The sequence below is a fragment of the Lichenostomus cassidix genome, chromosome 2 (genome assembly GCF_008360975.1).
Source record: "Lichenostomus cassidix isolate B80296 chromosome 2, HeHo_3.0, whole genome shotgun sequence".
Classification (NCBI taxonomy): domain Eukaryota; kingdom Metazoa; phylum Chordata; class Aves; order Passeriformes; family Meliphagidae; genus Lichenostomus; species Lichenostomus cassidix.
The window spans coordinates 108,551,594-108,565,521 of NC_139482.1; the positions used below are offsets into that span (position 1 = coordinate 108,551,594).

General features: G+C 37.4%; 1 protein-coding gene across 4 annotated transcripts in view; it reads right to left on the reverse strand.

Moving 5' to 3' along the window:
* Positions 1-13,928, reverse strand: part of LOC146441950 (ras-related protein Rab-10-like) — a 35,422-nt gene that overhangs the window by 649 nt on the left and 20,845 nt on the right. For 2 of the 4 annotated variants that reach the window (XM_085052758.1, XM_085052760.1), the window contains 2 exons: positions 11,883-11,984; positions 2,332-2,715 (listed from right to left, as the gene is read on the reverse strand). In XM_085052758.1, coding sequence (XP_084908884.1) covers positions 2,641-2,715; positions 11,883-11,984 — 177 coding nt within the window. In that variant the 3' untranslated portion in view covers positions 2,332-2,640. Of the gene's footprint in view, positions 1-2,331; positions 2,716-11,882; positions 11,985-13,928 lie in introns of those variants that run through there. The other 2 variants (XM_085052757.1, XM_085052759.1) reach the window with 1 other exon arrangement.

Consider the following 13,928-nt stretch of genomic DNA (forward strand, 5'->3'; position numbering starts at 1 on the left):
CCAGAAAACCCAAAAGGGATTGCATCTTTCTCAGAGCAAGGAAAGAAATACCTCTACAAACTTGTCAAGTGCATTTGTACCAAAAAAAGAGTTTTTAACAGGCTTTGAGAATGGGGGAGAAAGACTGAGGATCATAAGAATTTCTTATAATGTGCTCTTAACAAAAATCCCCACACAAACAGTCTAGACAATATGAATACCAAATTATTTGGAAATAATTAGTACTCCAAAGCTGAAAGGATACATTGAACAGGATTTCACTTAGATCCATCTTGGATCCAGAACTATCCAGGACTTCTGTCAACATCTTTGATGACTGAACAGAGTACACTTGTATTTGGAGACTGTATCTATAGGAAGAGGCTCCAACTATGTTGGAGCACAACATTACAATTCAGAGCAATCTTGGCAGACTGGAGCAACTGAAATGCCACCAAACAAGGAGAAACAGAAGGTTTTACACATCCCAAGGAATAATCAACTGCACAAATACGTAGCAGGATAAAAAAAGCAGTTCTATGCATCACAAGCAGTGCTAGGCTACCTTGCATTATGCTGATGCTGGAATGCATAAATAGGAGTATCACAAATAAGATGAAAAAATAATTTAAACCTATCCAGCTGTTTTTATTTAAACTGGAATAGTCTGCTCAGTTTTCAGCTCTACAGTCCAGGATGGTCGAGAACCAACTCAAGAACCTCAAGAGGAGGGAGACAAAAAGGGCAAAAGATTTTGAAAATCCAAACTACAAGGGAAGGTAGAAAGGTCAGGAGTTCTCTGGAGAGGAGAGGGGAGGGGAGGCAGAGGTGTTCACCTACATCAAGAGGAAAGGGATAACCTACTTTCCATGTGTACCAGTTAGATTAGGTATTAGGAAATTTCCTCCTTGCCAAACCAGTTAAGTAAGGACTGTTGCCACTCAGAGACACTGAAATCCTCTACCACTGCAGGTCCCTGACCATCTTGTTGCATTACATCGGGGCAGCTGATCAGAGATTGAGATACCATGAGAACCTAGACAGACTCAAAATCCCTTCCAGCACTATTTCCTCCCTCTGCTATGGTTTTAACGAAGGCAGGCATTATCCTTTGTTCCTTGTTTTCAGATTTTGTGATAAATACTAGCTTTAGTGAGGAGCCATGATGAATAGTCAGGAACAGCTGTAAATACACAGCCCAGCCCATCCTTTTGTACCCTTTCTGCAGGCACACTAATCAGGCTAGGGGTACGTGGACCCGGCAGTAGGCTCAGGCACATTTGGTCCCATGTACTTGAGAGAGCATTTTCCAGTTGAACTCCCTTTCTCAATACCAAATCTAATAATAATTTGATATTATGGCAATCTGCAAAATGCCCTCAAAAAAAGAAGCAAGCATATTTCAGGAGGGTAATGACATTCCAGAATAGTAAGCCAGTAGGGTTAGTTATTTTGGATGTGCTGGGATGGCTCAAAACACAATTCTGCACAATAGCATTATTCCTTCACAAATGGTGATAAAACAGCCACATCTCCTATACAAGGAAAAAAATTTACAGTCATCACAATTCTTCAGATTTCCCAACTTATGTCTGCTTTTTGCTTGTCCTGCAGGTTTGAGTTGTGCTTGCTTTGCTTTTCATTAAAGAAAAAGCAACTAGCATCCTGATTCTGCCCATGTTTAAAATGAAGTAAGATATTCTCCATGGATTTTAAAGATATTACAAGTCAGTATAAAACAGATCTAAATGAGCAGAATCAGATACCTCCACTATTTATACTTTAAAAAAATAGCATAAATATATCACAATATCAAACAAAGCCTTTTATTGTGATTATTTCTGACAAAAAGAACTTTCGAAAATGCAGGTATGCTACTAACATCTGCAGGAATTATTTCAAGGAATTATACACTTTTTAATCAGAAAGACTGTTATTATTATTACTGGATGCATTCTGTTGTTCCATGTTTTCTGAATTCTTAGGAAGGTCCAGCAACATACTCTAGTGGAAGTTGTCCCTCCTGTTAGGGAGGTTCAAACTAGATGACCTTCAAGCTCTCTTCCAACCCAAACCATTCTGACACCAATCTCCTATATGGTTTATCCCTTTCTCTCAGCAGAAATTTCACCTCTGCAGAGTCCCTATTCAAAATATCGACGTAGCACATATGTTTCTGAAATGGGTATAAAAGAAACCAAGCCAAACATTCTCTGACACTTGTCTTAAGGGATTGCAGTAAATGTCAGGTACTTAAATAGATGTTATATGCTTTCATATATCAGAAGGTTGCTTGTGTGATGATGTCAATGTTCATTATATTAGAAATCTGGTATAACACACACAAAAAAGTGAAGGGTGTTTTTTTAATAACAGAAAATCAGTACACTTAGATTTCAATTCTGCAAACAGTTGTATTCAAACACAGTCACCCAGTGATACATCTAATAATTCCAAAATCAGATAGCTGTTTCATCTTCACATTAAAAATATGAAAATATAATATAAACATATAAAAACATTTGGCAACAAAGTCTGTGCAATACAAAGGATGGCTAAACACTGTATTTTTGGATTACAGGCTTTGGATTTTAAAAGCTTGTAAGTTCCTTTGCAACACTTGATATTTCCTGAAGAGAAAATGGAATAAGAAACAGTATTTCAGAATGCACAGCAGGTTCTCTTCTTAGTTTCATTTAGACTCACAACATCTAAGTCATGTAATACACAGGATTTCTGGAAAACAAACAAAAGCAAACACTTCATTAAGATAACTAGAACACAATGGTTGAAAAGTTTGCTTTTTCACATACTTTAATGTAAAATATTTAGTGGAGTCACTGGATATATTTTTCCTTTGAACATTTAATTAACAGATTGAAGTTTTCTAATAAATGAGATGGAAACCAATGCCCACGCAAGTCCCAGTTTGCCATCTTTACATTCTTTATCTGCCTCAAACATCTCTCCTAAATCTGAAGGTGAGAGAAAGTGTCTTTTGAGGAGACACTACAAACTGTATGTGCCATTTCTGTAAATCTTTACTCACATGATCTGTTCTATAAGTACAAGTTCTTCTGTTGACTACACAAATTTTAGCTATTTTTCATTTAAGTACACTTATCTTTGAAGTATTGAGCATAGGGTGAAAATGTCCAGCTGAAAGGAACAGGAAAATACAGACTATCAGTATTCACTAAAATAAAGGTACAGGCTGTTAACTGTTATAAGGGACATTAACTTACTTTGTGGAATTTACTAAATTTCTGTTTTCTTGCCTCTCTTTAATAACTAGGAACACCCCCAAATAGAAACAGTTCAGTCTTTATCATGATAAACTATCAAAATAGCACTCCACCCTTGTAAAACATTTATGCACTGATTGCAAAAGCAGATTATAACAAAAATGAAAACCATCAAAACCAGGACTCTTCCTTTCAGCAACAAACCCAACTAGATAATTAGTGTTGACCAGAGAAACAATCAAACCCAGTTGTGCAATGCAGTGCATGTCACAATCTTGTACTCTGAAACTATGAACACTGAACCCTGAACAAGGGCACAGAGACACAGAGAATATTGTCACATGTCCAGGAAAATAAAACCCCCAACTTCTCTACCAGCCACTCTCCTGCCTATGTCTTGGCAGCTTTACCAACTAAGTGCAGAGAAGTAAGTGCAGCCACTGGGTTCACCACATTCTTCTCTCAACCCAAACTCAACAGCCATAAACAATCATTTCTGGCAATAAAGAGAAGCTTCCAGAGACAACAGCTATCTAAGCTGGAAATAATGAAATCCAAAGCACAGGAAAAAAAGAAAGGAAGGCGAAAAAAGGCATAATGTAGTACAATGCTAATTATGACTCAGAATTGAAAACTTACTCGTACAAAGTCATGTGGTAGTTGAACCTTGACTACATCCAGAAAGATTCACCAAAAATTACTTGGTGGCATCAGAATGAGGGCAAAATATAAATTTTCCCCTGTGTGATGAATAACATTTATGCCTCTTTGCCTGAGAGTACTTACCACTACCTAAAATTCTAGAGAAGACACATGAAATTTGTTTCCTTTTTCCTTCTCTGGCCATAATTCCAGCTCTTCCAGAGTGCTGGCTGCCCTGTGCCAGAGCTGTCCCCACAAAGAGAGTGGCTGAGCTCATTGCTCCCTGGGGCTGCAGGGACCCAGGGAGGCTTCCACAATGCATGGTGCTGGGGGGAGAAGATGAAACATCTGGAAAGGGATCAAGAGTGATGGACAGAGGAAGGAGCAGAGGGCAGGAAATATATTGTAGTGTTTAAACCTCAGGATGGATGCTGAAGCTGTCATCACTAAAATTATTAGCAAATATTGTCTGACTGTAGAGTACCAGAGGACTGTGACTTACTGATTTTAGGACTTTCTTCTCATAATGAATGCTCCAGATAATGAAGAAATACAGCATGTGCACTTTTACTTGGGTTTTTTAATTTATTTTTTGAGTGGTAAGGACCAAGAGACATTTTTATTACCCTTGAGAATTCCTACAAATACCAACAAGCAGCTTTATGACTTCTGATTAATTTTAACTTTTTACACAGTTGTGGGAGATACAGGCATTAGCTATTATGATTTCTGCTAGGTAGAGATGGTATTTGGTGGTCTGCAAGCATAGACAGTAAATTTAAAGTATGAAGACCTTTTTAAAAGAGGGAGTATGGCAGAATCAAAAGTGCACAAACATAACCTTGTCATCTAAAGGAAAAAGATACCACTCTTGTTTAGAGATAAGATTCTGAAGGGAAAATCAAAGCTTTGGAAGATAACGGTACAATAAGAAATTTAAATTCACTTTGAGACCAAGTGAATTGACCAATTCACTTTCTTGAGACCAAGAAATAACATTAAGCATTGACTGTTGTGGATATCAAGCAAGTAGGTTTTGTTTCACCCCTGCTTTTTCTTGAGGAGAAAATAGTTTAAGTAGTAAAAGAGTTCTATAAAAATCTCTGTTTGAACAGTTTCAGAATTCAAGTCTCACTTACTTAGAGGAAACAGGTAACCTGAAGATGTTGCAGATTATACTTCGAGATCAAACTTCATGCTTTCAGTCAAAGGGGAGAAACTTACATTTCCTTAAGCACTTATGACACTTATTTGCATCCATAGCACTTTACTACTTAATAGTACTTTCGGGTAAGCTGTTCATGTATCCTTAGCAAGGATCCCCAGTACTGTTAAGTGATTAAGAATGGTGAAACATATTTGATAATACAACAGCTCTTATAATCTGTAAAATCATTATTTGATAGTTCATCAACAAATTAGCCAAGACAGAAAGACAAGAATCACCATTCCACAAATAAAGAACAGCCATTTTAAAATCCATTAAAAAGCTGAGGATTCTTAATATCTTCACTTTTTAAGACTGTTCCATACTGGGTCTTTGTGAGTCAAATAAGAGTCTGGGATCCATTTAAGCAAATGTGCTGCACATGCATTTGAAAAGTGCACATTCATAATCTAAAGAGTTATGACAAGTCCTGCATAAAGCACTGAAGCAACAATCAGATTTGGGCAATCCCACATAGCACTCATCCTCAGCCAAGCCTTGGAAAAGGTGGGGCACCCCCTCTCCCAAAATTACAGCAGGGAGGTATGCAAATCTCTCCCACCTGTGAGAACAAGGCAGGCAGCATTCCTCCTTCAGGGCTCCAGGAACACTAACACTTCCAGCTCACATTTCAGCTCAGCTTGTAACTCACTGCCCCACAAGTCAGCCAACAAACCATAAAAAATTGTGAAAACATGAGAAGAACCAAAATGGTACCAAGAAGCAGGAGATTCCACTTTGGTATCTTGGGCAAGCTGGGGTTTTGAAAGTACCGCCACAAACACAGATGCCACTGTACCCTGCAGTGATCTCAGGAAGATGTTGAAACTTCCTGCTATCAAATACTAGTTTTTCCTGTTAAATAGCACAGCAGACATGTCTCATCTAACTGGCAGGCATCCCCTCAAGCCAGTTTTAAACTTCCTGCTTAAAACTCCCCTCCTGGCTGTCTCTCCTTCCCACTTCTAAGCAGAGTTTGCATCACTAGCATGCAATAGATACCTAGACACAGGAATTGTGATGAGATGGCTCAGTTATTGAATTTTTTTCTAAAATCAAGGCAAGAAAGCTAGGTGGTATACAAAGGAAAATGTAATGAAAAAAACCCCAAAACTTCTTTGAAAGGTTTCTAATGGAGTAAATATATTAATCTTCATTAAGCTCAGTTGCCCATTCCTTGCTGAAAAACTACTCAGATTAATGGTGCTATACCAGGTTAGATTCACCTTCTCTAAAACCTGTTCTTGGTATTTTGATACTGGTTTAGTTATTCTGAATGTGGGTCTCACTGCAGGTTTGAAAGAATGATGGGATTTTGCTTTATCTATTATCATGTCCCCAGTCATAGTCAGACCTGTAGTGCTTGCTGAATACTTAGAAGCTTTAGAGAAACAAATGGAAGGGACTTTAACTGAGGTTATTATTTATAACTTCTTTAGATTTTGATGATTTTTATTCTAGTTACAAAATTATCTCACTTAATTACTGCAATCACTTCATTTATATTTAACAGTGACAGTTGACAAAGACTGGCAGAGAACTTCATACAGCCAAGTCCACGTGACTTCTGTGTGTGAACTGCCATTAGAGAGAGCCCAGTCGTTAATAGTCCCAACACTTTCTATGTATTTTCCTTATATTCTGTAATTCAAATTATCTGTTCAAAACGTAAGAGAGTACTCTCACAATCACAATGGGCTGGACATAGCACAAACAGTATTAAGCAAGGGCTAGGGATGTATTAGCAGGGAAGGCAATCACTGTGGGAACAGGTACAGGAGCACAAGAGGAGGATGTGAGGTCTGGCACAGCAGGATCTAAATGCTGCTGAACATGTTCCTCAAGAAATGTTGATGAAGGTGTTGCTCCCAAAGACTGCTATTCCACCATGTCTAAAACATTTAACCCACTGGCAAAGCATGGGGCTCTATCTCCCTCTCCTGTTCCCACCATGTAGACTATAACATTGTACTGCAATTAGTTATTTCACAAACTTCAGAAGACAGCTGTGGATCTCCTGTGTGGGTCCTCAACCCTACAGATCATCCAGTGGAGGTTTAATACAGTGGCATCATAAAAGCCCTATTTAAGAGAGCAATGTGTTTTCAAAGTCAGAAGCAGAAGCAGCAAATGCCAAAAATAAGCCAAGTCTGTAACTTTTTTTTGGTTTCCTGGAGTTTAATTTATTTACTTTGAATCAAATGAAACCATGTAGGCTGAGATATGGAGGCCTCTATAATCAATGGAGGGAGAAAGGCATCTCCAAAACACAATTTTATCCTAAAGATTCATCTCTTTTTATTGAATAGAGATGACTCCAGACAACCAGACCAGTCATGCAAATTTTAGCTGGCTAAGGTTGCATGCTAAGATGAATCTCATCCCCCATACACAGACATTGTGATTAAGTTTTGATTTACATGACCTAATTATATTCTACTGTTTCCAGAAGAATATCTGGCTCATTCAATGTCCAGAACAGACTTTTTAAAAAAATTAAGTAAGATAGTGTAGTTAAATTATGCCTTACATTGGGCTAGCACTAAGTGAGTTGGTACCATTTATCCTCTTTGCTTTGATCTCTGTACCTCAGTTCCCACATGTGCAATGCTGAATATACTACCTAATGTTACTAAGAAAGTTAAGGAGATAAAAATCTAAAATGGATTTAAAGTACAGCAGTACAAGCATTATGAAAAACCTCTCGAAGGAATTAATATTCTGTGGTCAGTACAAGATAAATAAAGGGCAAATAAAGCCTGGGGCTCCATGCATGACTGAGGATAATAAAGAAACACTGACTATGCACTGCTGGAGACACAGGGATCTTTTAGACAAACTAACAATTCCATGAACCTCAGCAATAATGAAATCCGATTTCCTATGGATTTGGGTCTTGAAGTGAATTAAATTTGATATCTGTGATGCAAGCTCCAGCTGGAGTGGCTGGTTGAAGCAATTTTCAGTCTCCCTGTGTAGTGGTCTCTATTTAATTCTCTATAAACTAATGCTGGAGACTTTCCTTCTGCAGAGTACTGTGCCTCTCACCTTATTTTCAAGGAACTACTCAGGAACTTTATTATCTTTTAGTTTGACCTGTCAAATTTGTTTAAAAGAAGCTAACAAGTTCCAAAGGTACTTTAGGGGCAAAGGAATAGAAAACACAGTATAATCTTAAAAATCTTATTGCCATAGGAAAGAAATGTAAAGAAATGAAGGAAGGGCAAAATTGAGGCCTGCTACTTCTGAATGTTCATCTCAAATGACATCCAGCTGTTAAACATTAAATGTTACTCTCAACAGCACAGGGCAAGGTCTTAAATGGATTTTCACTGTTCTCTACTCAGCAGATATATGTTTATTTAATATGATTAAAATAATCTTGGTAGTCAATCACTCTTGGGAGGTAGGCAGAACGTAAGTTTTGGTTAGTTTTATTGCAGTTTTCAGAAAAAGGTGATAACTTCATTCTTTTTTTCTCTTTTTTTTAATGGAGTTTCACTCCTGATCTTAGTTTAGAAAAATACCAACAATCACACCCATAAGGACATATACAAAGGCTTTTAATATTTTTTTTTTAAACTTGAGTACTTGAGAACACTACTTCTTGTCAGGCTTGAAACCAAAGAACACAAAAGAGCAAATGCTAACCACATTCTGGGTGGTATTTTTTTGGTTTTGGTTGTTTTTAGAGGACTGACTCACAAGTACAAATAGTTCACTGGAAACCAGAAGCATTGTCAAAGAACAGCTGTCATCTACTAATGAACAGGTTTAGGCATATTTGAGATTCGTAAGAATTGTGAATAAATAAAATACTGTTATTTGTCAACATGTCGAAGCAAACTCCAGGAATAATCTGTGTCATCAACATTTATTTCCACTGCAGCCTTTCAAATACAATCCTATCAGTTATTATTGCCCTTCTCCAAAAAATTGTCAGTCAGAGAAAGTTAAAACTCAAGTACTGCATTCAGTTATTATTAACTGACTGGTTTGAAAATTGTGAGTTTTCAGAAATATGGCATGACTCCTTAGCTGTTACCAATGTAAGCTGTCCAAAAAAACCTGATGGTTTTAATGAGACTGCCCATGTAAATTAGAGTTGTGGACTGAGACCCAACATAGAACGGCTGAGATGGAAAGTATCTGAAAGGTCAAGCTGCACTTTAGTGATCCAGAGCACAGGGATACAGAAGTGTTCTCTCTCCCTTAAGCGCACTACAAGAGAAAATGAAAAAGAAAAGGGAAAACGCAGCACGAAATAGTGACAATACACCAAAATACTTGCCCTTTTTTGTTTTGTTTTGTTAAATGTCTGAAACCTTTTCATATGGTTTTTTTCCACCATTGAACCACAACTTGTTCTAAATTTCAGAAGAATCAAGAAGCTTAGTACTTGTATATGAACTCTATAACTTTGGACATCAATCTTTGCCATCTACAGGAGTATTTTGTGTAGATCAAGTTAGTAAAGATATGTCCATAGCAGATGGCAAGCAAGAGTGTACATAAGAAGTCCTGGATTTCCTCAGATTAATACAGTCTACTGCAATGCATCTGAGCCTGGTCTACTGCCTGCCAGCCTGGCCTGCCTATTTATCTTACCTCTGAGTAAGCTTCACGCACTTCCCAAAAGCATGGCCATAACAGACTCTTCTAGGGAGTTCCTTAAAACAAGTTTCTTCTGTGAGACTGGGAAAACAATGATGTGCTTCCACTGAAGCATCTCATCAGTCTGGAACAGGTGGTCCTACTGCAGAGGGAAGGGAGGCTGGATATCCCCAGACATAGGTGCCTTGGGCCAAAACACTATGCAAAGCTGTATCTCTTTTTTACCATCAGAAAATACATATTTCACCACAACAAAATGGATGTATGACTGAAATGATCTCTAGGACTGGCATCTATCAAGTCATTTTTCACAGCTACTAGTCACACTTCTTACTGCATTTTCCCTACTCCAAAATTTCATCAGTTAGAGGAAGTTAAAATTCAAGTACTACATTCAGATTTCACAGTTTTGTGAACAGGCAAATTATTTTGTCGAACCTGAAAACCATGATGAAACTGTATGGTAGATTTTTTTTTCACTGCGAACTCTTTCTTATCAGGCCAGTGCTAAAACCAATTGGGCTAAAGGGGTTCTTGTTTAAATCAACAAATGTATTTTACTAAATATGGCTAAGTATACACCAAAGTAATGGTACATGATGCCTTATCAGGATTGCAAATATTTTTAGCTAAGGTGAACCATTACTACAGAAAAATATGACAAATTCTCATGGGCACATTTTCCAAACACATATACATGCAGAGCATACAACTGTTCAAAGCAGTTCTAATTAAAACCAAGTAGCAGTATAACATGTTCAGCGTGGTCTGAATTTGTTTACCATGTCCACACTACAAAACCCATGAATTTTCACGAAGGTGAGTAGGAACACTGAAGTTTCACTTACAGCAAAATCAGTGCAGGCAATCTTAATATGAAAAATACCCAAACATCATTCCTGCATGTGCAGAGAATTCTCTTAGATATCACCCAAAACCACTCTGCAGAAATGCTCGCTTCGCACATATTTGCCTTTGCAGCAGTTATGGTCATAGCTATTGTTTTGTAGTTTTCATGTTTCATACTAACAATATAGTCTCTATTTACAGTAGACAATGTCTTTTTCATTTACAACAAAATCACAGTTATCTTACTTGAGACCTTTTTTTAACAAGCTCAGTAACTCAAGGGCCTGCCATTATCCTCCTGTTCTATACAACATTTGAGTATTCAGTCCCTGAGCTTCATTTTCATGTAAAAGTAACCACAAGATTTTTTTCCCCTTTTTTATCCTCCCCTGAAATAACCCACTATAGCTTGTGTTACTATGTAGTATGACAGGACCCTGATTTAGAAGCAGTCCAACCCTGAGCTATTATTCTGACCATCCCCTATGGCTACTTAATCAAAACACTGCTACTTGTGACTTTGTCAGTAATTTTACTCATTTATCTTTATTATGACTTCAAGAGTATTCGGAGTGGAAGGTTAGTTTTGTATAACTAATATTGGTGATGAATGGCAGTGATAATGCATTGCATGAAGAACATCTATTAATGTCTAAAATAATATTCTACTGTCTAAAAATAAATTGCAATGCAAAACATTTTCAGAGCTAATGAACAATAATTCAGTCCTACAAAAGTATTGCAACTTTGAGGAGTAAGGACATTTAAGCCAACACACTCAAGTTAGAGATGCTGACTCTAACAGCTACAATATTGGCTCTAATACTAATTAACTCAAATCTTTAGGCGCTGATAACTTCAAAGTCACTAGTGTAAATCAGCCAAACAAACAGCTATGAACTTTGGATAAAACATTTGATTGCTGAACATAAAAGCTCCACTGATTCCATCAGCATGCAGCACCTTCACTGTGTGCACACTCTGCAGAAACCTAGAGGAAAAAGGAATCTTCCTGGCACAGAAGCAGAACTACTCCAGAGCTGTTAACCACTTCCTTAAAGAAAAGCATGGGAAATAAAGCCACAAATACCGTTTTCCTGAATCTTCACTTTCTTTCTGAACTGTATTGTACCTGCTTGCCTCTTCTTTCACGATTCCTCTCCCTCATGCTCGTCCCCTGTATGCCTCCAGCTTTACGCTTGCAGAATCCCCCCAAAATATTAACTTGGTAAGACAAAACCAGCATTGGCTGTGCTTTGCTGAAACTATTCTGTGGTTAGAACCTTGTTTACCCACTCTGTCAAGAAAAATCTCCCATTTTCTTTCTACTTTAAAAAAAAGCCTACCTTTTCCAGAATTTCCTTAGTCAAGACTGAGAATGCGTGCTCAATGTTCACATTTTCTTTAGCACTGGTCTCAAAAAATGGCATTCCATATTCCCAGGCAAGCTGAAAAACAAATGTAGGCAATGGGATGAACATTCTTCAGGAAAAAAAGCAGTTCCTAATACTAATAGCAAGAGATACAGAGGTGTTCTGACTGCTTCTAACACACTATATAAACACTAATTAAGTACATGATTACTTAGTAAAGTACTCTATATTCATTCTCAGTTTATAAATTTCAGGTAACTCTTAAAAGATTCTTCTAAAATTTTTGCATTTTCAAAACAGCTTTTTTAATCTGTCTTTACTTGTAAATAACAAGAATAAACTCCAATAGGTCTGTTCTCAGTGTTTTGATTTATCTGGAAAATTAACTGCCTCCTAAGCAATCATTTAGAGGAAACTAATGGAGTGCCTGTAGATAAAAATATGACAAAAACTGTTGAAAAAAAAGTGGCATGATGAAATATAAAAAAAGAGATGTTTCTTTATGCTAGACAGAGAGAAGCACAGAGATAACAGGCAAGCAAAGAAAACATATGCATGTAAATTATATATTATGGTGAAAGGCAAGGAGAGAAAATACTTAGAAGTGCAGCATAGGTTTTGCACTGGTTGGTTTTGTTTAATTTACTCCTGTTGTCTCATTTGCTGTGTATTTTCATTACAGATAGCTTTGAGTTATGTTGGCATGAGGAAAAACCCCAACACAATGAAACTAATAGTTTGCTAAGGGCCTAAACTTTTCCACTTTATACAGTTAAATACACGGAGAAAAAGAAAAAAAAAAAATAATTGCATCATTGTCTCACATAGGAGGGGCCAAGGTGGGAATAAATATGCAAAAAAACCCATAGTGGGAGAGTCTACTCCTACTGCAATTATTCCCATTGCAATGAATCCCTTCTTGGAATACATCTGGAGAAGATAATCCCAGGCAAAGAAAATTCCCCACTGTTTTAATGTACAAAAAATCCTATAATTACTGACCACTTAATGATTTATTTGGAAGGCTCTCCATTAGGATAAAAAGTCTAATGTTGGTAACTTCTGTTTGCTTTCAGTGATGTTTAGAAGTAACTAATCAATGCTGGACAAAAATTCCAAAATCAGGCATGAAGATGCAGATACAATAATCAGACTTTGAAGTTTTAGTCAAAATATAATAAAGATTATAAAAAGGTTAAAAAAAATTAGGCAAAATGGTTTCCCTTCCAAAATGCTACAAGAAAATGTAATTCTGAAAATAAAGGTAATATCTAACTGATTCTTTTGACAGAGACCACTTCATAAGGGATTCTGAAACTCAGTGGACTGCTGAGAACTGTTTTCGACACTGCAGCAACTTGTTACAGAAAGTTAAGATCATTCAACTATTGCCAGTACAAAACAATGATGCATAATGGTTCATAAAGAAAAATACAAGCAATAAAATATCCTGGGCTAATAAAGAAGAGAAAAATGGTTTGCTGATTATAAAGTACACAGAAAGTACTTTCTTGTATCATGTAAGAGGTTCCTAGAGGTTACCTATGTACAAACTCTGATGAACACAAACCAGCCCATTTAATCATGGAATCAATCACAGAAATCATTTTGAAAGATAACCCCACTTGAAATGAGTCTACTGCACACACAATATTGGGTCAGCCATGGCTTTGCCTACAGAAGTTTTGAAATTCACCAATGATGGAGATTCTGTAGCCTTTATGGGACCCTCTTCCATGGCTACACCACCCTTCCAGTGGAACTGGCTCTTCTTAACTCCAACCTGAACCTCCCAAGCCAGGATTTGTGTCTGCTGCCCCTCAGTTTACTGTCTGTTTCTACTGAGAAGAGTCTGTCACTCCGCTAGTGCCACTTCAGTTGCTGTAGACCAACAACTGCTCCTTGGACTGCTCTTTACCCAGCTCCCTCTCCTCATGGAATACCAGTACTAGACCTCAACCACCTTTGTACCTGTCTGCTGGACCAGCTGCAGTTTCTCAACACCCTTCTTGAAATGGG